This window comes from Spermophilus citellus, assembly GCF_964194105.1.
Source record: "Spermophilus citellus genome assembly, chromosome: 4".
In the NCBI taxonomy this organism is placed as follows: domain Eukaryota; kingdom Metazoa; phylum Chordata; class Mammalia; order Rodentia; family Sciuridae; genus Spermophilus; species Spermophilus citellus.
The window spans coordinates 13,103,300-13,125,367 of record NC_138185.1 but is presented as its reverse complement, the minus strand read 5'-3'; the positions used below and the strand labels follow the sequence as shown (position 1 = coordinate 13,125,367).

Here is a 22,068-nt window from a genome sequence, read left to right as displayed (position 1 = left end):
CAGGAAGATGGGGAGGCTGGGGGGGGGGAGTCCAAGTGCAGAGCAGTGCCCGTGTGTCTCCCAGCCCTCGCCTCCTTCCAGGTCTCTCTCTGGCTTCTCCACCCCTGTCCAGCTGTCTCCCCTGCTTCACCCCACACTTTTCCCTTCCTAATCTGACTCAGTTTCCCCTTCCATGTCCCTCCTCCTGGCCTCACACCCTTCTATTTTAGTACTGGGGATTTAACCCGCGGCCTCAGCATGTGAGGCAAGTACTCAACCACTGAGTTCTTCTATCTCCTTTAAAAAAAATGTTCTTTTAATCAGTTTTTGAAATTTCAAAACACAAATCTATAATATAAACACTGCAAAGGCTTTCTAGCTGCATGAGTATTACAGCAATAATGCGAAGTTACCCAAAAAAGGCACGAAATAGGTGGTGACTGCTCAAGCAGAAAAGCTCATTTAAATGATTTAGAAGAAGTTATTATAACACACCATTTTCCGGGTGACCTTCAAATATTTATCTTCTCCATGTGGTACATAGACTGTAATAGAATCCCCAGACACGGTGGCAAGACTAGTGATCCACGAATCACCCGCAGATGCATTACTGCTGGTACATGAGTTTCTTTTAAAACCGAATTTAGTTCTATCCTTTATACTACTGAAAATGAAAAAAAATATTTGCGTACATATTCTGCACAAATAAGAGAGTGACAACAAGGGTGGAGGATGGGCGAGGATATGAAAAGCACTTGTACGGATATAGAACATTTCTGGCTGTGGTGGGAGGAGAACCCTTCCCGGGTTGTTGGAAGAGCTGCTTAAACAATGGAAGGCCAAACAAAGCCACTTACTTCCTCCTTAAAGCCATTTCTCATTGCTCAGGGAAGTTTGGAAGCCTCTTCCCCCAACTCTTTTCTCATTTGAGTTGTTTTTCTCCCCCCCCCCCCAGCATACAAATACATTCACAATTAGAAGAAAATTCCTTTATAATTTTAAAATGTTTTGAATTTGAAATGTTGTGAACTACCTAAAATAAAGGAACTGCAACCCCCCTGACCACGCTTTACCCATCCCTTTCTTATTTTTCACCTTGAGATGGGTCTGCTAAGTGGCTCACGCTGGCCTAGAACTGCAGACCCTCCTCCTCCTCAGCCTCAGGAGTGGCTGGAACTGCTGGGGTTGCAGGTGTGTTTGGAATTACAGGTGTGCATGCAAAAGCCCCACCTGAAGACTACTGTATTGACCTCCTGGTTCCAAACTTGCATTTATTTTGTGTCTAGTTTAAGGATGATCACCCGCACACCCCACACCCCCCCCCCAGATCATCAAAATTATTAATTTCCACTAAAAAATGAATTATTGAGGTGAATAACACACAAAGTGCATTCTGTTGTTGTTTCTGGGTTTTTGTTGTCTTGTTTTTGAGGTGCTGAAGGACAAAACCAGAGCCTCGGGCATGCAAGGCAAGAGCTCCACGCAGATCCGCCCCCAGCCCTGAGGCGCACCATTTGAAGTGCACAGTTTGGTGCCATTTTGATTCTCAACTAGTCCCCAGCACTCCTGTCTCCTCACACTTCCGTTTCCCCTGGACCTCCCACGTGCTTGAATGAGACAGTTCTGGAATTGCATGAGATCAAAAGAGCCAGAAAGACCTAGGGCTGCGCATGCCCCAGTTTTCTTGCTCTCTTGGCTCCCAGCTCTCCACCTCTCCACCCTGTCCAGCTGCACTACCCTGTTTCTGTTTCACGAACTCTTAAGGTCCGCCCTCCTTCACTCGGCCCCCTTCCTCACCCGCGTGGCTCCTGGCGCCCCCTTCAGGGCCCCCTCCACGTCCATCATCCTCTCCCCCCAGCACTCTTGGTGCCCCCTTTAGGGCTCTCCGCCTCCCTCTCCTCCATCTCTCACCTCTCTCCAGCTCCTCCCTCCATCCCTACTCTCCATCCCACCCGGCCCTACCTGCCCCTACCCTGGTCGACCACCTCGCTCCATCCCCCCAGCTCCCCCTGCCCCTGGCTCCGCCCCCTCTCATAGCCCCTTTGACGCTGGCGCCTGCGCACTGGGCTCACCCTCAAGGTGGTGGTGGCGGCGGCGGCGGCTGCAGCACACGGTGCACGGTGCACGAGGCCTGGACAGGCGGGCTGGCCCCAGGCCACGCCTCCCGCGGTGAGGGAGGCTGGGGGCGGCACGAGGCAGCCTCTACCAGCACAGACTGTACCTTAGGGTGGGAAGGGCAAGGGCGGAGGGTGCCAGGGAAGCGAGGAGGGGGGCCCCTGGTTAGGGGGCCCCTGGCCTGTGGGATGGGTCAGGAGTCACCAGGCCGCAGGCTCCCTGCTTCCGAGGGGTTGGGCCAGCGCGGTGCACGTGGAGGCCTGCGGGGTGGAGAGGGCATGCATCCCACCTAGGCCTCACTGGGCAGAACGCACGGCCCCCACCCAGCCCGTGCGCCCCCCCCCCCCCGCGTTCTAGAACATTGCTGCGGCCAAGGTCCCTTCCATGCAGCCCTCTGGAGCCACGCAGGGTCACTGTGGTCTGACCCTCTTGGGCCAGAGCAGCATCACCCCTGAAGCCCCTAGGCCCAGCCCTTTGTGCCCTTCCAGACCGCTGGCTTCTTTCCCAATCAGGCAGCGGCACCATGGCCGCCACCGAGGTCTCGGGCCCTTCCGCGCAGTTTACCAAAATCAAAAAGCCTGATGTGCTGCCGGCTCAAGTCCCAGAGCAGGGTATGCAGGAAGAAACGGTGCGCAGATCTGGGAGCCCGCAGGGCGCCAGCGAGCTGCAGGCCGAGGGGAGCTGCAGGCCCCTGCAAGCCAAGCACCTGGAGGGAGAGCTGTCGCTGGTGCCCGCCCCGAGCGAGAAGCACATCCTGACACTGCAGACCGTGCACTTGGCTTCTGAAGACGTGGAGATGCGGGAGCTGGGCTGGCTGAGTGCACAGCCTGCAGAGGAGGTGCAGGTGGTGGTGCAGGCCGACAGCGGGCTGCCTTCGCTGCTATGGCTCCGCGAAGAGCCCCAACAGAGTGCGCAGCCGTGCCTGGCCATCAGCGTCCAGGAAGAGCTGTTCCCCCTGCAAGGGGTGGAGGTGATGCAGTTCCACCTGCTGGAGGAGAACGTGTCCGCAACCGGCGAAGAGCGCCAGTTAGCGGCCAGCGGGGCCCAAAGCACAGGATTGACCAAGGTACAATTGTTAAACCGACCCTATGCACAAAAGATGAAAATAAAACCGTATTGTAAAACTCGGCTTTGTGCAATATTACCAACGGACAAGCTAATTTGCAGTTTAAGATTAAACACAGTAAAAAATAATTCCCAGGAAAATCCTGGGAGACCTTTGTTTCTTTTTTTTATTAGGGTTTTTAAAGTTATGCTAACTCAAATACTATAGGTGCATCGTGTTTAAAAAAAAAAAGTTGTTTCACAGCAAAAACCGTAGCGATAAATTATTGCAGCTGAAGCATTTTGGTTGCACTGCATAATTTTTTATTTTTGCTTTTCTTCATATATTCTATGGTTTGTCCAAGGCAGAGATTTTAGTTGGACTGTAATTAATAATGTTGCCTTTGTTTGAATGCTCGTTTTTTTGTTGATCAGCTTGAAAAAGGTGAGGAAGAGGAGCAGCTGGTGGTGGAAAACCGATCAACTGAAAGCACAGAAGAGCAATTCTTTCTTGTGGAAGCAAGGCCAGGAGACGAAGGAAAAGATGAAATTGTTCTGACAATTTCCAATTTAAACGTGGAAGAACAGCAAGATAAACCTGCATCTGGTCAAGCAGATGTTGAAAAAGCCAGCTCTATAAAAAATCAAAGAAAAACAAAGGGTAGGCCTGTCCATCTTGCATAAGAGACTACAAAAACCGGGCTGCTTTTTCTTTGTGGGAAGGCAGTGGTAATTGAAGTTTTAAGTGGCTGACTTTTAGTTGCTTTCAAAACGTCAGGAAATGGGGAAAATTTTAAACTAATGCTCTGTATTGTGAATCAAATTCAGAAGTGTTTTGTATTTTGCACACAAGTTTTAAAAGCACAGTAAAAATGTTCTGCAAAGTATTGTCCCCATAAATAGGAGACTGAGCTCCGGACACTGCTGTGTACTTTGCAGCCCCAGTGGAGTCTGAGAAGGGGGCCAAGTAAGACCAGGACAAGGGGGTGAGCCCTTCCCTGATTGAGGAGGAGCAAGAACGACAGGCCCTGGAGCTGAGTAGACTCCTTCAGGAGACTGTGAGGCCAGGGGGAGGGACTAAGAAGCCACAGCGGTGGGGACCACGGGCCTAAGCAGCAGAAAGTGCTCTGTGCTGCCCATCTGTCCAGCATGTATACATCACATGTGGGTGTGGACTGCTCTATGTTGGAGAGGCGCTGGGTGGGCCCCAAGAGGCAGATGCGGCCAGCCCTCAGGAGGGACTTTCAAGTTCTATAAAAGCCATATTAAATCACTGTATTTCAGTGGCCCCCCAGGGTGAATTTGACCCTCAAAATAATTTGTTTGGCTTCTTTCTTAAAAAAAAAAAAAAAGCTGCTCATTTACATCAAGACTCCTTCCCAGCTCAGCTTTTCAGGGTCCTACCTGGCAGCACTCAGCATTGTTCTTTTCCTGGCAACAGGTGGCCAAGTGGGAGGTGACTCAGTTAAGAATCGTGCTGTCCAGGCACACTGCCACCACCTGTGGCTCTCACGTGTGGCTGAGGCCATTCCGTGAGGTTTCTTGCCTTGGGCTTGTGCAGGAGGTGGATTCTGCAGCCTGTAGCTTCGTGGCCCTTTCTCAGGCATGTGCTCAGGAGACGGCCTGCTGAAATCCCCAGTTGTAGGTCGTTTCAGGGTTTTAGCATATTCACAATTTTGTACAACCTTCCCTGCTGTCTGGTTTTGTCTCTCCCAAAAGAAACCTCTGTCCACCAGTCACTTCCTGCCCTCGGCCCCTGGCAACCCCCAGGCCACTTTTTGTCCTCCTGGATTGGCCTGGGTGTGGACATTTCATGCAAGTGGGGTCACTCTCTTGTCACATGTGGCCTTCTGGTCTGTCTGCTTTCACTTAGCATCTGTTATTGAAACTCACCTACATTGGTGAGCTTTTAATGACTAAACGGTGTTCTGTTGCTGAACACATCACATTGTGTTCTTCTAGTCCTTCTTTGCTGGACATGGGTTGTTTCCACTTTTTCATTAGTGCAAATGGTGCTGCTTTGACCGTTCACGCCCAAGGTTTGGTTTGAACACCTGTTTTCAATTTGGAGGTGCACACTTAGGTGTGGAGGTCCTGGGTCATGCAGATGCCCTGTGCTTGACTTCTTGTGGCCCTTCCACACTTCCACAGTGGCTGCAGCCATCTACATCCCCAGCAGGGTGGTGGGGCTCTAGCCTCTCCTCGGCCCCTCTAACACTTACTTCCCATGTGGCTTTTAAGTTATGGCCATCTTGTGGGTGATTGACATTTCTCTAATGACAGATGACGAGTGCTTCTCACACCCTTGTTGCCCGTGGTGTGTCTTTGGGGACTGGATTGCTCATTTCTCAGTGGGCTCCTTCCCATGTTAGTTTTCCAGGGCTTTTGTAGGCAAGCACCACAAACTAGGTGGCTCAAAGCAACAGAAATGTCATCTTCCACAGTGCTGGGCTAGGAGTCTGAAATCTAGTTTTTGGGAAACCGTGCTCCCCAGGAAGACTCTGTGGAACCATATGTTCCAGGCCTCTCAGCCTCTAGGGCTGCCAGCAGTCATGGCTGTCCTTGGCTTGTCGGTGCCACATGCCCGTCTCTGCCCCTGCTGTCCCTGGAGTTCTCCAGGACCCTCCTGTCTCCTTTCTTCTTCTTGGAAGGACACCAGTCATATCAGATCAGGACCTGCCTTCGTCCAATAGGACCTCATCTCAACCTGACTCCATTTGCAAAGATGCTATTTGCAAATAAGGACAAGCTCACAAGCACCTATTTGGGGGCAGGGGGCGGTTACAGTTCAACCCATACACCTTCTATTTCAAGCCCCTTGAGTACTTTGTCAAGAGAAGGGTGTTGGGTTCTGTGAGACTGCTGAGATGCCCGTGTGCGGTTGTCTCCTTCATCCTTTAATGTGGGTGCTATACTGAGTGATCTGTACCTTGAACGGCCCTCTGTTCCTGGGCAGGTCCCACCTGGCCTGGCGCCCCATCCTCGCCATTGCTGACTCGATGTGCTAGTGTTGTATTGGACGTTTGGTCAGAAGGGAGCTTGCTCTGCGGGTTTCTTGAGATGCCTTTGTCTGCTTTCCCATCAGAGTGATGCTATCCTCTTGAGATAGCTGGGATAGTTGGGGAGAGAAATTTGAGGCTGGGTGGGGTCAATGTTCAGATAGTCGCTAGAGTTAATCAGGGCACTGGTCTTGTCCTGGGATGGTCTTTGTGGGAAGCTTATGACCAAGTCAGTATCTCTGTCTCTCTCTCTTCTCTCTCTTTCTCCCTCTTTTCTTTGTTTCTTTTTGGCAGTGCTGGGGATTGAACCCAGGGGTGCTCTACCACTGAACTACATGCCTCCCTGGCCCTTTGTAAAAATGTTTTATTTTGAGAAAGGTTTGGCTGAGTTGCCAGAGCTGGCTTTGAACTTGTAATCCTCCTGCCCTAGGCTCTGGAATCGCTGGGATGGGGGTGTGCCCACTGAGCCTGGCTGGACCCATCCCTTTACTGCTGTATGTCTGTGCAGATTTTCTGTTTCTCCTTGGTCAGTTCTGGCCATTTGTGTGCTCCTCAGAAGTTTTCACTTCGTCTGAGCTATCCCATTTGTCCACAGTGCTCTCATGCTCCTGTGTACTTCTGCAGATTGCTAGTAATGACCCCTCCTCCTTCCTGACTTTAATTTGAGTGTTTCCCCCCACCCCTTGGTTCAGAGTCTAGGTAATGGTTTGTCAGGTTGATTTCAAAAAATCCACCTTTAGTTTTGGTTGGTTTTCTCTATTTTCTGTTTAATGTTTCACCGCTCTCTTTATTATTTCCTTCTACTAGCTTTGGGCTTAGATCTATCTTCTTTTTCTTGTTTTTCAAGGTATACAGTTATGTTACTGATTTTAAACTTTTCTTTTTTACAGTGTCAAGTGTTCACCGCTGAAATTCTCCCTCCAAGCCCTGATTTAGGTCCATCATGTGAGCCTTGGTCTCTTCCATTTCCCTTTTGTTTATCGCAGAGTATTTTTTGATCTTCCTGTGATTTCTTCTTTGACCCATTGGCCTTAGGAGCGTGTTACTGAACTTCCACATATTCATGAATTCCCCTTGATATGGGTTTCTAATTCTATTCCCTATGGTCCGAGGGCATACTCTGTAAGATTTCTGCCTTTTAAAGAATTCATCCAGCCTTGTATTGCAGCCTGCCATTTGCTCTGCCCAGAGCCTCCTGGGGTGCTCCTGGGAGACGCAGAGCTGCTGCTGTGCAGTGTTGCGTAGCTGTCAGTCATGCCTGCTTGGCTACAGCGCTACTGAAATCTTCCGTTTCCTTGCTGATCTGCATCATCTGTAGTTTAAAGGGTGGCGTCAAAGTCTCCAGCTATCATGAGCTGTTTCTAGTTTCAGCTAAGTGCATGTGATTTGTAACTGTCCTGTCTTTATGATGGATGACCCTTTAACCTTATGGGATGTCATTTTTGACACCAGTCAGTATTGTCTGATGTCTGTGTCACCACTCCAGGCCTCCTTTGGTGGCTCTGCCCGTGCACTTTCCCTTTATTTACTGTCAGCCTTGTTGTGCCTTTGAATATAAAACAAGTTTCGTGCAGAAGGCGGACCATGTTTTTTGTCCTTTTTTGCAAATATCTGCCTTTTAATTGGAGAATTTGATCTACTTACTGATAAGGAAGGATTTTTTTTATTCTTTTTTTTTTCTTTTTGGTAGTAGGAATTTAACTCAGGGGTGCTTAACCACAAAGTCACACCCCTCCCAGCCCTTTTTATGTTTTAAATTGAGACAGAGTCTTGCTAAGTTACCTCAGGCCTCGCTAAGTTGCTGAGGCTGGCTTTGAACTTGTGATCCTTCTGCCTCAGCCTCCCGAGTCACTAGGATTACAGGCGTGTGCCATTGTACCCAGCTCAATTTTTTTGAACTGTCATATTTTCCCCTTTGTTCTTCTATGACTGCTTTCCTTCATGTTGAGTACTATTTTCTACTGTGCCTTCATTTTAATATGTTTTTGATTCATTTTCATTGATTGTCCTTGGAATTGCATTTAACATCTCAATTTATAGCAATCTAATTCAAGTTAATGCCACTTTCCTTTCAACAGTACATTTTTAGAAACATCGCTCTTCGGTAATTTTACTTTCCACTCGTCCATATCGTTATTTTCCCAGAACAACGTTTATACATTGTGTGCCCATTAACACAGATATATGACTCTGTTTTATGCTGATCTCTTTTAGACCAACAGGGAGAACGAGGAGTCACACAAAAGAGGATGGCATTTCTAGTGAGCCTGTGTTGTTGTGGATTCGAGGTATATCCAGTGTCCTTCTGTTCAGCCTGTGGAGTCTCCGTAGCAGTGTTTATAGGACAGTCTGCCCGTTGCAGACTTGCTCAGCTTCTGTCTAGCTGGCAGAGTCTGAATGTCTCCTTCGGTGCTGAAGGATGCTCTTGCCCACTGTGGAATTGCTGGTTTCCCTTTTCAGCTCCTGACCACTGGTTCCACTGTCTTCCAGCCTCCATGGTTCCAGTGGTGGTCAGCTGCTCATCTTGTCCAGCCTCCGTGTGGGCGAGAGTCTCATCTCAGGTTCTGCTTTCCAGACTGCCTCTGTCTTTCAGTTTGACTCCAGTGTCTTGATGCAGATCTGTCTGAGTTTACCCTGGGTATGGTTCAGCAGGCTCCTCGGTGTGTAGAGTTTCTCATCACATTTGGGAAGTTTTCTGCAGTTATTTTTGCAAAAAAAACTTTTCCCCTGCCCTTGCTTCCTGGATGTCTTAGTACAATTGAGGATGTCCCACAGGTCTCTCAGGCTCTGCTTACTTTCTTCTTTTTTATTTCTATTTCCAAACAGTAATCTCACTTGCCCTCTCTTCAGATTCACTGATTCATTCTCCTTTCTGCTTGGAATTGCTATTGGGACACTTTATGTATTTTTCATTTCAGTTATTGCATTTTTACATTCTAGGATTTCTTTTTTTTTGGAAGTTTAATCTTTTTATTGATATTCTCAATTTGGTGAGATACCATTTCATGGTTTCTTTTAGCTCTTTACACACCGTTTATTTAGGTATTTGAACATGCTTAAAATCATTGATTCAAAGTCTTTGGTACATCAGGTTTCTGAACTTCCTGGGGTGCAGTTTTTTTTTTCAGCTTTTTATCTTATGAATCATCGTATTTCCCTATTTCTGGACATACCTTGTCTTGCTTTGCTGAGAACCATGCATGCTTTCTTAAGGGGGCAACTCTGTAAATCACATTCTTTCCCTCCCCAGGGCTGTTGGTTGCTGCTCCTTGTATTTGCTGGGCTGGTAAAACGTCTGTTCTTTGCTTTGTGTGCCTGCTGCAACCCTCTGCTAATGATTGGGCAAGGATTTCCTTCAACACCTGAAACCAAAAAGTAAAATGAAATCTGTTTGGGTCTTGTTGAAGAACATGTGTGTGCTGGGCCTGGCCTTCCCAGTGTTCACCCAGGTGATTGACAGCTCTGCCTCAGCCTTCACTTCCCGCTTCCAAGACCATCAAAGTCAGCCAGGGCTGAGTGCTGAGAGCCTTTTCCAGTCAGGCATAAGCCCTGGGCATGTGTGTGGCCACCTTTTTGTAAAAACAAAATATTTATTTTGTTAGTTGCAGTTGGACACAAAACCTTTGTTTTATTTATTTATTTGTTTTTATGTGGTGCTGAGGATGGAACCCAGGGCCCCGTACATGCGAGGCAAGTGCTCTACTGCTGAGCCACAACCCCAGGCCTGTGCATGGCCTTCTTCATTCCCAGGGACATGTTGGAGCTCTTCAAAGCCTGTGTCCCCAAAACACCTCATCCCTCAGCCTGTTCCCCAGAGCTGCTTTTCCCTGCTGCCTGTTGCTCAGGAATGTTTTCAAAAAATGTCCTCCTCCCACACCACCCCAGGTAGCCTCTTTTGCACTGGGTGATTCCAGATTAGGGAGGTAAAGACAAGTCTTTGGGAAGCCCCTGGCCAGCTCAAATGAAGTAATTGTAAATTTTGTGAATGAGGCTGGCGTTGCTCTCTCTGGTACTGGTATCATGCATTTGGACTGAAACGCCGTCAGCAGTTTGTAACTGCAAGTGTGAGTCCAGGGGCACCGCGGCATCCCTAGCTGCTCCCGCTGGCTCCTAAACTGCTGCCTGCTCTGATGTGTTTCAATAGCCCTGGGGCTGCTAAAGGAAGACTCTGGTGACCATGTGCTTTCTCTTGTCTCCCCACAGCAGCCAAGCGGACCTTCCGGACCTTCCGCTGCAGCGCCTGCGTGTTCACCTCCTCTAGAGTCTCGAGTTTCAATCGTCACATGAAAACCCACACCAGCGAGAAGCCCCACATGTGCCACCTTTGCCTGAAGGCATTCCGCACCGTCACTCTGCTGCGGAACCACGTCAACACCCACACAGGTGCAGTGGCCCCGGGGCTGTCCCTGGGGCAGGCCGAGGCTCCTGCAGAAGGAGAAGGGGCTTTTCCTCCCCTCCTTCACTCTCTGTGGCTTCAGTGCCCTATGGTCACCTGCAGTCCAGAACTGCTAAATGGAACATTCCAGAAATAAACAGTTCATAGGTTTCAAGTAACTTTTATCCCAGTGTGTTATTATAACTCTATTTTATTATTAGTTATTGTTGGTCTCAGCCGTCGTTAGTTCATCTCTAACTTGTGCATTAAACCTTCCATAGCTGTGTCCGAGGTGCAGTGTGCGCAGGGCTCCTACCGCCTGCCTCCTGCAGCGTCCTCCCAGGGTCGTGGGCTACGGTCCCGGGTTGTTTTGCAGTTCAGTTCTGCTGGTTCTGGTTGTTCTTGCACTTAAGTTAAAAGCACTGAATGTTACCAAGATTTCTCCCACAGGCGTCTGTGATATTTATAGCCTAAAGAGCTCCTCCTTAATTTTTGAAGCATTTTGAGGTTGAGTGTAATTTAGAAGTTATGAAATCCTGGGACATTTTGTGGTTGCAGCTTGTTAAGGTGTGAACAATGTGATTTTGTAGGAACCAGGCCCTACAAGTGTGGGGACTGCGACATGGCCTTTGTGACCAGCGGGGAGCTCGTCCGGCACAGGCGCTACAGACACACCCACGAGAAGCCCTTCAGCTGCTCCTTGTGCAAATACGCGAGTGTGGAGGTAGGTCCCCTCCCACCCACTGCCTCGGCCAGCGCCAACCCCGGGGCCACTGGGAGGACCCAGCCCAAGAGAGGTTTTCCTGAAGACGGGGCTTGCTTCAAATTCATGCAGGGAGTACTACGCACTCTGTTTTCTAAACAGAACACAGAGAATTGGATTTCATTCCCTCTTTGATTACTCATCAGTGAAAATAATACTTGAAGTTATACAAATCACAAATGAAATTACTGTGGTCAAGAAATAATTCTCGAATTTGCTGGAAAGGTCTACCTAATAGGTCATTCTCAATGCTACAAAATTGAAATGTATTTGCTCTAACATAAAACACAGATCCAATCTAAAATTTTTTTTTGGCAGTTCTGGGGGATTAAGCCCAGGGCCTTGCACATGCTGGGCCCGTGCTTGCTCCCTCACTGGACTAAGACCCACCCCATCTGAATTTTTGCTGAAGTTTTTGAGCTGACCTCAATGTCCCTGCCTCAGATGCAAAGCAACGTGCTGGAAGATGTGATCACAGCCTTTTCCACTCTTAATTACAGAGGGAGCGCCCTTTCCAAACCTGTTATTTTCAAGGTCATTCAAGGAGGCAGTTTTATAGAGACCTATAGCAGGTTTAGCAGATGCAACCGCGTTTACTTTTCAAAGTCAGTTAAATTTCGGGACTCACTCTGTTCAGGAACGTGCTGGGTCCTGGCTGGGCCTGGTCAGTTGGAACTGAGCTAAAGGGGACAGCTAGTGTGGAGATCCAGTTATGGGGCAAGAGCGTTTCACAAAGGAGGGAACTGATTCCAGGCATTTCTGCCTGCTCTTTCTGTCTCTAAAGACTCTCACTCATGTGAGTTAAAGGTTGTGACATGGGACGCAGACACAGAACGAGGTTTCAAAGCACAGAGGTGCCAGAGGACCCTGAGCTGGGGATGGAGTCTTGTTGCCCGGCGGGTTCTGGGCATGAGCTTCCAGCTCCAGAGCCTCCATGCTGCCTGGCCACCAGGCTGCTGCTTTCTGCTCCTCGGAGCCCTTTCCAGATGGTGCCTGCTGGTCTGTGTTAGGGTGGGGAGGCTCCATCCCTGTGCACACTGGCCGGCCGGGTGTGAGGGATGCACTGTTTCGGAAGGCCTTTGAGGTCCCCTGGCCCATCCTACCTTGAAAAGTCATTTAGAGACATTGCGCACGGCCTTCCTCGACCAGTCAGTCCACTTGTCTGACTCAAACCTTCATGCTGTGATTTTCAAAATTCTTTTTGCTTTGCTTTCTAAAACGCTCAGAGACATCCATTCTTCTCCTGGATAATTAAGCTAAGTCGTTCAGTTTGGTTCATTTTCCATCCTACACTTCCCCTGTTCTTGAAGGTTCTCCTGGCCTGTGCATAGCTTTCACTCTCCTGGGAAGCAGACTGAGTGTAGCCCTAGGTGACCATAAGCAGGATGCTGTGGGCCTTGGTGACCACCCTCTGTCTCCTGCAGAACACACAAGCAACACAGCATAAGAACAGTTCTAGAAGGAGGTAAAGCAGGCAGCCAGAAATGACCAAATGGGGGGGGTTCGTGTTCACTATTTAACTAATTAATCAAATTCCGATCTATTTTCTTAAAAAGAAACCAGTAACACACATCCCTACACTTGTGCTGCTGTGAGCATCAGTGGCCTTGGAAATAAACCCACGTGGCACTGATCGGCGGGGTTCCCAGTGTCCCTTTGTAGAGTGAGGTTGAAAAGCAAAGTGCCTCCAACTGTCTGTCCCCAAAGGTCTCACACCTCGAATGGAAAGTGCCCACATGCCCACAACCAAATGCCAAAGGCAGCGGCTGCTTGATACTTTTGGGGACGTGGGCTCTGGTGCTAAGGCCTGGTTCCCTGAGGTCTCTGCTGTAAGCTGGCTGAGCTCCCGTTTCTCATCGGCCTTCCCTTTGCTCCAGGCCAGCAAGCTGAAGCGCCACATCCGCTCGCACACGGGGGAGCGCCCCTTCCAATGCCGCCTGTGCAGCTATGCCAGCAAGGACTCCTACAAGCTGAAGCGCCACATGCGCACACACTCGGGTGAGTCCCGCCCCATGGCCACGTCCGGGCTTCTTTAGAACGTGGATTTCTGTGGCCACGGGCTTTTGAACTGTGTTGATCGTTGAAGGGGAGGCACAGAAGCGCCCGCTGTGCCCACTGTGGCAAGCTCCCCTAGCATTTGTTCCTGTGGGTTGTTCAGGTGCCTCAAAGTCCACCCCTTAACCCATCCTTCAGCTTTAAGGCCAAAGATATAACAGGTGTGCCGGCCCCGCGGTGGACACGCTGTTGAGTTGCATGAACAACGTGTCTGTTCTTCTCTGTGCCTTTTATGACCCTGAGGATGACAGCCGTGCGCCCACCTGAGTTGGCCAGTAGCCTCCAGGTCTGGGCCACATGGACACAGCTGGGCCCAGTGGACGCTGTCTGGCTTGGTTTAGGGGCTCACACCTGTGAGAAAGGGGTTGGTGGAGAAGCTGCAGGCACCAGGCATCTTTTAGAGGGGTGAGCCGCGCTCCAGGGGGTGGTTCTGTCCCTGTCGTAGGTGAGAAGCCCTACGAGTGCCACGTCTGTCACGCCCGGTTCACCCAGAGCGGGACCATGAAGATCCACGTGCTGCAGAAGCACAGCGAGAACGTGCCCAAGTACCAGTGTCCCCACTGTGCCACCATCATCGCGCGGAAGAGCGACCTGCGTGAGTGTCTGACCCTCCCTCCCTTCCAGCATGGCGCTGGCGGGCCCCCTCTGGGCACAGCCGGCAAAGGCAGAGCCCAGCTGGAGCCTGCCCGGCCGCTCTTGTCCAGGGACCAGTTTTTTTCCAGAGGTCTTGCGGCGCCATCTGGTGGCAGGTTCCTCAAGTGCAGCCTCGGCAGGTTTCCGTGCTGGGCCTGTCCACACGTGGTGGGCCCTAAACCAGGGTCTCAAGTGATACTTTAGTCCACGTTGACCTGCTCTTAGGGAGGAAGACACTGTGGCTCAGAGACCTAGAGCGGCCTGCCCCAGAGTCCCCTGACCCTGGTGCTAGGGCCGGTAGGCTGTCACTCTAGGTCTGTGGGTGCTCTCTCCCCAAGTTGGGGACCAGCCGGGCACCAAGGGCACAGAAGGCTCCCTTCAGGGGAATCACTTCACTAGGGTGACTCTGACACAGAGGCCACACTCCTCTGCTGAGCTTCAGGGACACCACAGGACAGGAGGGACACTGGGGGACTGCACACCAGAGATTCAGCCTGGGGACTGGGTGGGAGAGAAGACCTAGAGCCTGTCTCCTGGCTCCTTGGCCTCCCTTCCCGTGGCCTTTTTTCTCTTTCCCAAATTCATGACGTGATGGCGCTCAAAATGTGTTGGCAAAAATAAAAATTCCGCAGTTTGCTCTGAGGAATTCTAGAGGTGAGATAAAATGTTTTGAAATAGTTCCCAAAAAAATAGTAGAAGTGTTTGACAGATCTTTTGTTTTTCATCTGGAACATTCTGTCGATCTCGACTCACCCCAGACACAGCCCAGTGGGACTTGGGAGGACCCCAGGATCACGAGCCCGTTGCTGAGAGAGGCTAAAAGGCTTTCTGACACCGTGGCAGAGGAGCACAGTTATGTCACATGCCTGTGGGTGACACGTTCCACCGTACCCCGGGAGGCTCCATCCACCACGAGAAACCACTCTGGAGATGTCCGGGTCGGACCTCGCAGGGTGGCCCTCCACCACAGCTGTCTGCTCTGGTTCAGCCTTTCCCACGGTGACAGAAACGCCACCCTGAGACTTAGTCCAGCAGAGATTGCTCTGGAGCGTGGCCAGACAGTGTGTGTGCCCCAGGTCACTCTGGATGTGAGGAAGACAGGGCCTGACTCTCCGCAGGAGTGTTGAGTCCGAGTGCGGAGGGGCTGTCTTCATGATGTGCGAGTCTTTGCTGTCCTGAGACCGCCCCCCACCATGGGTCAGTTCTCAGGAGCTTGGTTAAAGGGACACTCTGGCTCCCACAGGACCAGCCTCATGAGACCCTAACCCACACTGGAGGGGGTTAGATGAAGGTCCCGTAGCTGCTCCTTGACAGCAGCGGCTCTCCGCTGGGAACAGGGCACACAGGGACGTGGGGCACTATCTGGAGGCATATGGGCTGTCATAGTGGAGACGAGAGGCTGCTGGTGTCTGGCAGGTGGAGGCAGGGAGGCTGCTGGTGTCTGGCAGATGGAGGCAGGAGGCTGCTGAACACCCTTCGGTGCACAAGATAGTCCACCCGCCCCACCAGGGAAGCCAGAGGTCAGCACCTGACAGGAGGTGACAGTCTGGGGCGGCTGTGTCCGCGACTCTTTCAGGTGTGCACTTGCGCAACCTGCACACCTACAAGGCCACGGAGATGAGGTGCCGCTACTGCTCCGCCGGGTTCCACGAGCGCTACGCCCTCATTCAGCACCAGAAGACCCACAGGAACGAGAAGAGGTTCAAGTGCCAGCACTGCAGCTACGCCTGCAAGCAGGTACCGCACTGGTGCCCCCGGGTGGCAGGGAGGTGGCGCGGCAGGGCCCGGGAGGAGGGCGGAGCCGGCTTCCCTCGCTGGGAAACTGCTGAAGGAGCCTGGCACATCCAGAGTGGCCAGAAACCAGTGTCAAGCAGCAGCCCGAGGCCCCTGGGACCTGTCAGGGGCCCACCCCAGCCAAGCCACTGTCATCAGAATGCCAACACGCCCCTTTGAGCTGTGTAGCATTTGCACTAGGTGCCAGGGCCGTGGTGGTGTCTGGCCCAGAGCAGTGACCCCATGGGCCTGTGGGTCACTGTGGTAGTCTCGGGGCACCAGCAGCAAATGTGTCAACTTACAGAATCGCCAAAGCCCCTACACTGATACTTTCCAAGTGACCAGTCCAAGGTGTTACAGAATCATGCGTGGACAGAAGATCCAGAGCACAGTGTAGACCAAAGGGTTTTCGGGACAATGGGACAGAGAGTTGACAGGCACAGTTTCAGGTTCCATTGCAACTGAACGTGAAGAAACACCATTTTTGGGGGGGTGGGGGGCTACCAGGGATTGAACTGAGGGGCACTCAACCACTGAGCCACATCCCCAGCCTTATTTTGTATTTTATTTAGAGACAGGGTATCTCTGAGTTGTTTAGGATCTCGCTAAGTTGCTGAGGCTGGCTTTGAACTTTCGATCCTCCTGTCTCAGCCTCCCAGCCACTGGGATCACAGGCATGTGCCACCGTGCCCAACTAGGAAACACCATTTATTGATTTGGGGCATAATATCAAAGAGCAATATCCACACTTATTTGAAAAAAAAACTATTAAAATTCTGCTTCCTTTTCTAACTACATATCTGTGATTTCCTCAGTTACTTCCACACACATCAGTGTAGAATCAGGGATAGGATTCCACCTAAATTCTTTGGAAGATTGTCAGATTCAACAAATAAAATCACCAGACAGTTAAATTTGAATTTCAGATAAACCATGAATAGTTTTGCATTTCTGATTGTCCCAAGTATTGCAGTGAGCAACCTAGACTGTTAGACAGACATTAGTACTATTTTTGTTTTGCTTTGAGAAATATATATTTCTACAGAAATATGTTAACGAGTCGTTGGTTTGTTATTTTTTATTGAATTGATTTTATTTTTACTTTTCAAAATCCCCTCCTGTCTCAGCCTCCCGAGCTGCCATGGTCACAGGCGTGTGCCACTGTGATACCAACGGGATGTGCTTGGCGTGACTCGCACCTGTCTCCCAAGTCCCTTCTGTGGTCTTACTTTTGAAACAGCTAGTTCTTTCTTCACTAAGGACAGTTATTCCCACTGTCATGCTTTAAGACCAGCGTGAAGACCTGTGGTCGAGCTCTGCAGGGTCTAGCAGGGGCTCTGTTGGGCAGTAGGTGGACAGAGGTTCAGGCACACGGTACTTCCCATGCCACAGGTCCACTGCCTGTGAACCTGGGTCTGCAGTGCTGTCTGCGGGTCACTACAGGGGACTCTGTGGATCCCAGTGCACGTGGGGTCATCATTTCACCACTCACCCCCAGGGTGGACGCGGAGCCCACACAGAGCTGACTAGAGCACCAACCCCGTGGTGGGGCGGGACGGTGGCACTGTGCCCACAGCATGCCAGCAGTCTTGCTCGTTTGGTGGCCCTTCTGCTGGGAGGGGGGAAGCAGGGCTGGTGGTGGGTGGAGGCCTTCCACCAGCTGAGCCCTGCTCCTCCTTGCCCTAGGAGCGCCACATGACCGTCCACGTCCGCACCCACACGGGGGAGAAGCCCTTCGAGTGCCTTTCCTGCGACAAGCGCTTCCGGCAGAAGCAGCTTCTCAACGTCCACTTCCGGAAGTATCACGACTCGGATTTCATCCCCACGGTGCACAAGTGCCCCAAGTGCGGCAAGGGCTTCTCCCGCTGGGTAAGCTCGCAGCACCGTGAGCCCGTGAGGACGCAGGCTCAGGCTAGTGTCCACCACCAGCCAGGCGTGGACACCGCAGCCTCTGTCACCTGGGGAGGTCAGATCTCACCAACAGGCGGTCCCCTTCCCCCAAAGCAGGCCGTCCCTCGCACCACGCCTAGCTGGTGGTTTGGGGGAGTTCTCAGACTCCCAAAAGGGCCTCAGCTTTCGAAACTTGTTTTTAAATTATCCCTGAGAACTAGATTGAGGCCACCTCACAGAGGGATGTGGCTCTGGGCATTTCTCAGGTGCCGTGGAGCGCGCCGGGTGCCTTCTGGGAGACAGACTCAGGCTTCCTGCCGTTCTCCAGGGTGCTCTGTTCGTCCGTTTCTTCATAACAAGTCACCCTAGAACTTGTGGCTTAAGGCGGTGAATGTTCGTCATCTCGGGTTCTGTGGGTCGGTCGCTGGGGACAGGCTCCTCTGCTGGGTCTGGCTCTGGGTCGCCTGAGGCTGCCGGCAGGTGGGTCAGTGGGGGACCCACTTCCACCTCGGCTCCCCCTGCTGCCGGCCTCAGCTGCATGAGGCCACTGCGTCCTCCCTGCCCAGGGCACGTGGGGCAACGGGAGGGAGGCCAGTGCCTGTCGCCGCCTCGTCTCGGGTGACACGAATCCCTTCATCAGAAGTGAGTCACTGAGTGTAGCACCCCACGAGGGGTGCACAGTCCTCTGTGAGAACAGGACTGTGGGCGAGTGGGCGGGGTTTTAAAACCAGCACAGGTGGCCAGCGAGGTCCCCGGAGGACGTATGCTCCAGGTTTGCTGGGCCCTCGGTTATCTGTATTTGACAGTTTTTATGGGGAAACTGTATTTTCTGTGAAAATAGCCATGTAGCTGTGTTTTTCTGAGCAGTGCAGTGGATAGTTCTGGAACCTCAACCCTGTTTGTGCAGAATTTCAAATGAAAGTAGTGGTGGTGGTACAGGTGGCATCGCCCACAGCGAGTGCCCGAGAGCAGCATCCTCAAGAGCAGAATGGCCCCGGGTGCCCCCGTGTGAGCGGGATGGCAGGGAAGGGGCGTCAGCCACGTGGTCCCAGGGAACATGGCGTCAGACAGTGTCTGTCTTCCCCGCAGGAGGCTCGTCGGGGCTTGTATCTAGAATATCTGAAGAACCCCTCCAACTCGAGGAGACAGATACCTCGCTAAAAACAGCAGAACCCAAATTTATAGTATCTGAACAGACGTTTTGGCAGAGGAGCCGTGCAGGTCACCCGTAGATACATAGAAAGTGTCAGGGAAAGTCCGAGCACAGTGAGAAGCCACCAGGGCCACCCAGGGGAGGCCCTCAGCCAGGCGGCAGGGACGCAGTGGGTGAAGGTGGGGGACAGGACTCTCTTGTGTGGCTGGTGGGTTGCAGCATGGGGGAGCCACCCTGGACGGGGCAGGTCCCCGCCAGTGACACACACAGTCACCACGTGATGCAGTGCCCAAGAGAACCGCCAGCCCCCGAGGGCCTGAGTTCGTAGCCCCAAGTGGAGTCCCCTCGAGTGTCCAGCAGCCAAAGCTGCTGTGCTGGATGAGGTCGCCTGTCCTCAACTAGGGGCAGAGCGGAGGGTGGGCACCTGCTACGGCGTGAGGAGCCCTGACTGAAGCCAGGCCGGAGCCGCTGGGGCACGGTCCTCCGGGTGAATTGTCTGGGATGGCAAATCCACAGACGCAGAAAGTAGACTCATGGCTGCTGAGCGCTGAGGGGCCTCGTGGGTGCGGGGCTTCCTGGGGGTGGCCAGAGTCCCTGAAGTTGGCTGTGGTGGCCTCTGTGAGTGAACCACAGCATCTGCGTTCTAAGTGGACAAGTCCTGTGGTCTGTGGATTAAAGCGTATCTGGAAACCGGAATCCAAAATGATTTTTAATAATTAAATCATTCACAGACTTCTGTTCACGGACACAGTCACAGGGATGGTGTCAGGGGCCAGAATGTCCCAGTGAGGACCCTGGCCCAGTGGATGCTGGTGGCTCCTGGCTGAGTTAAGTGCTCTCTCAGGCACATGGCTGAGCCCACCCCCCACAGGGCCAGGCTGAGAGCATCCCCCCAGCTGCTGCTCACAGGCTGGCTGAGCCTAGGGTGCAGAGCCGCCGCCCGGCCCTGAGTCTCAGGAGGTCGTGTGCTGGTAGCACCTTGGCTTTTCTCTCATTTTCAAAGAATCTTTGGCCTCCCCAAAGGCGGAGTGCTCCTGAGCACCTTATCGACCAGGGAACGGCCTGCCACAGCGTCACACTGGCCACCACTGCCGCTGCCACTGTGGGCAGTGAGTGACGGACACAGCTGCACTCTGATAGAAATTGCAGGGCAGATGGGACCCCTGGTCAGAGTGTGCCAACCTCATTGGCCGAGCCCAACCGGGAGGAGCCGAAGGGACCTCCCCGGCCTCCTCTTAGTGTGCTCTCCTGCCATAGAGCAGGACGCTTCTGGCAGCAGGTCCCCGTCGGGGCAGAGGCGAGGTGGGGCGTTTCATGTGATCAGCAAATTCGAGACAACCAGCTTTCACGTTTGCATGTGAACTTTAGAAATAGTGACAATTTTCTAGCTGATTTTAAGTCATCCTCTGTGTTCATTAACTAAGAATGTGTCGCTCTTGGGCTTGACTGGGCAATACTTGACTTTGTTTCCAATTTTGAGTGTCAGGTACACTTTCATCAGTAGCCACCTGTGTCCTCGTGCCCAGTAGGTCCAGGAGAGAAGCTGGCAGGACAGCCCGGCCCCCAGTTCTGTAAAATCGATGGGAATCTGTGGTTATCAGTCCTCACTTAGAGAGGAGCGGCTTCCAGGAGAGCTAATGCTGCCGTCTCGTCAACTCCTGTTATAAAAAGAATCTAGGCCAGCGAGCTGGGCCAGACCGGCTCAGCAGGAAGGGTCACTGTGAGACCGTCCTCTTTCCTGTCCAGGGTCGTGAGGGCGCCCGTTGCCTGCTGTCTTGCTGAGGCTCGTCCTCCAGCTGGTGTTAAATGCAGCCGGGGACGCGACCTCACGGTGCCTTCGTCTCTCCCGCAGAGCAACATGCACAGACACGCAGAGAAGTGTGACTCGGGCCAGGAGAGGGCGGCCACCTCGGGGAAAGGAAGACGGATGAGGAAGAGGCGGCCGACAGTCCCCCAGGAAGCAGGAAAGGATGACGGTACCTCCTTTATACAAACTCGCTTTCCCTGGGATGGTGATTTTTGTGTAGACCTCTCTGAACTGAGGGTCACTGCAGGGGACATGGCTAGAAACAGCCTGTCCACCCAGGTGGAGGGCTCCTCACTGCTGCCTCTGGCCATGGTGGGCAGGTTCTGTTGGTGACGCAGGGAGGGTGCCCTGGTTCTGCTGGGGGGTCTGGGGGATAGAAGGGCCGGGTGTGCCAGAGCCCCGACAGCAGCACGGTCACCACTTAGGCCCTTCCAAGCTTGTCTGTGAGGCTGAAGGACAGCCGCACTGACCTTCAGTACCCCAGAGACTCTGTGGTCACAGCACTGTCACCCGTGCCCGCTAAATGAACTCAGAGTGGCCGAGGATGGTGCCCAGCTGCAGAGGCCAGAGGCCCCACACAGGCATCAGCAGAGCGTGTCCCTCAGGGCTGCAGACAACAGTCTCTCCTGCCTCTGGTGGCTGCCAGCATCCCCTGGCCGGTGGCCTCCTTCTCAGGTGGCCTTCTGCCCTCTATGCCTGTGTCTCCTCCTGTAAAGACACTTGTCTTCAGACGGAAGGTCTTTTGGGGAGCCCAGCATGGCCTCATCTGGGGGGTCCTCACCCTCCTCCTGCCCTTTGTCCAGGTGAGGGTAGTCACAGGCTAGAATGGCCCCTGTGCACGCCTTTCCTGGTTGAACCTTTGAGCTGAGAAGAGGACCCGGAGCAGGTGGCCTTACCCCCAAACACTCCCTTCTAAACGTCCTCATTGTGACTCCAGCCTCCATCCTTGACTGGTGGGTGTCCCCATGGGGGTGGTGCCACCCTTCCTCCCTTCAGAGCTGCGGGATCACATAGCTGGTGCCCAGGCAATGCAAACTGCAGATGAGCCGTGAATCGTTGTTCAGCATAAGTATGCCCCACACGATACTTGGGATATACTTGTACTAAACATATATCCACCGTTTCCGGAAACTGCCGCTGAACAGGTGTGCGCAGTCCTTACCCTTCCGGGCTTTGTGCAGGGTGGGTTCTGGGCCCCTCAGAGCAGCCCACAGATCTCCCTGCCCTCGCCCACCTCTTGCCCACCTGCAGAACTCCACAGCCGTCTGCTCCAGGCCTGGAATCCAGGTCCTGCCAGGCGGGGTCCTAGCAGACAGAGGGGCCCCAGTGGAGCACCCTGGCCAGCCTCATAGGCACTCCCCAGAGTGGTACCTCTGCCCCCTGGAGCACTGTCCCTTCTGGAATTCACACGTCCACCAAGGGCTTGCACGAGTCTCCTCCTGCTGACCGTGGCCCTGCACGGGTCTGCCCTCCCACATAGGA

The 22,068-nt window shown here is 52.5% G+C and overlaps 1 protein-coding gene across 1 annotated transcript; it reads left to right on the top strand.

Moving 5' to 3' along the window:
* Window positions 1–2,096: 2,096 nt before the first annotated feature.
* CTCFL (CCCTC-binding factor like) lies at window positions 2,097–21,100 on the top strand. Its single transcript, XM_081291415.1, has 10 exons — window positions 2,097–2,148; window positions 2,607–3,160; window positions 3,574–3,799; window positions 10,341–10,520; window positions 11,103–11,236; window positions 13,153–13,273; window positions 13,776–13,925; window positions 15,540–15,700; window positions 17,423–17,605; window positions 20,632–21,100. Exons 2-10 carry the CDS (start codon window positions 2,618–2,620, stop codon window positions 20,917–20,919), a joined length of 1,986 nt encoding a protein of 661 aa, XP_081147541.1. The 5' UTR covers window positions 2,097–2,148; window positions 2,607–2,617; the 3' UTR covers window positions 20,920–21,100.
* The last annotated feature ends 968 nt before the right edge of the window (window positions 21,101–22,068 follow it).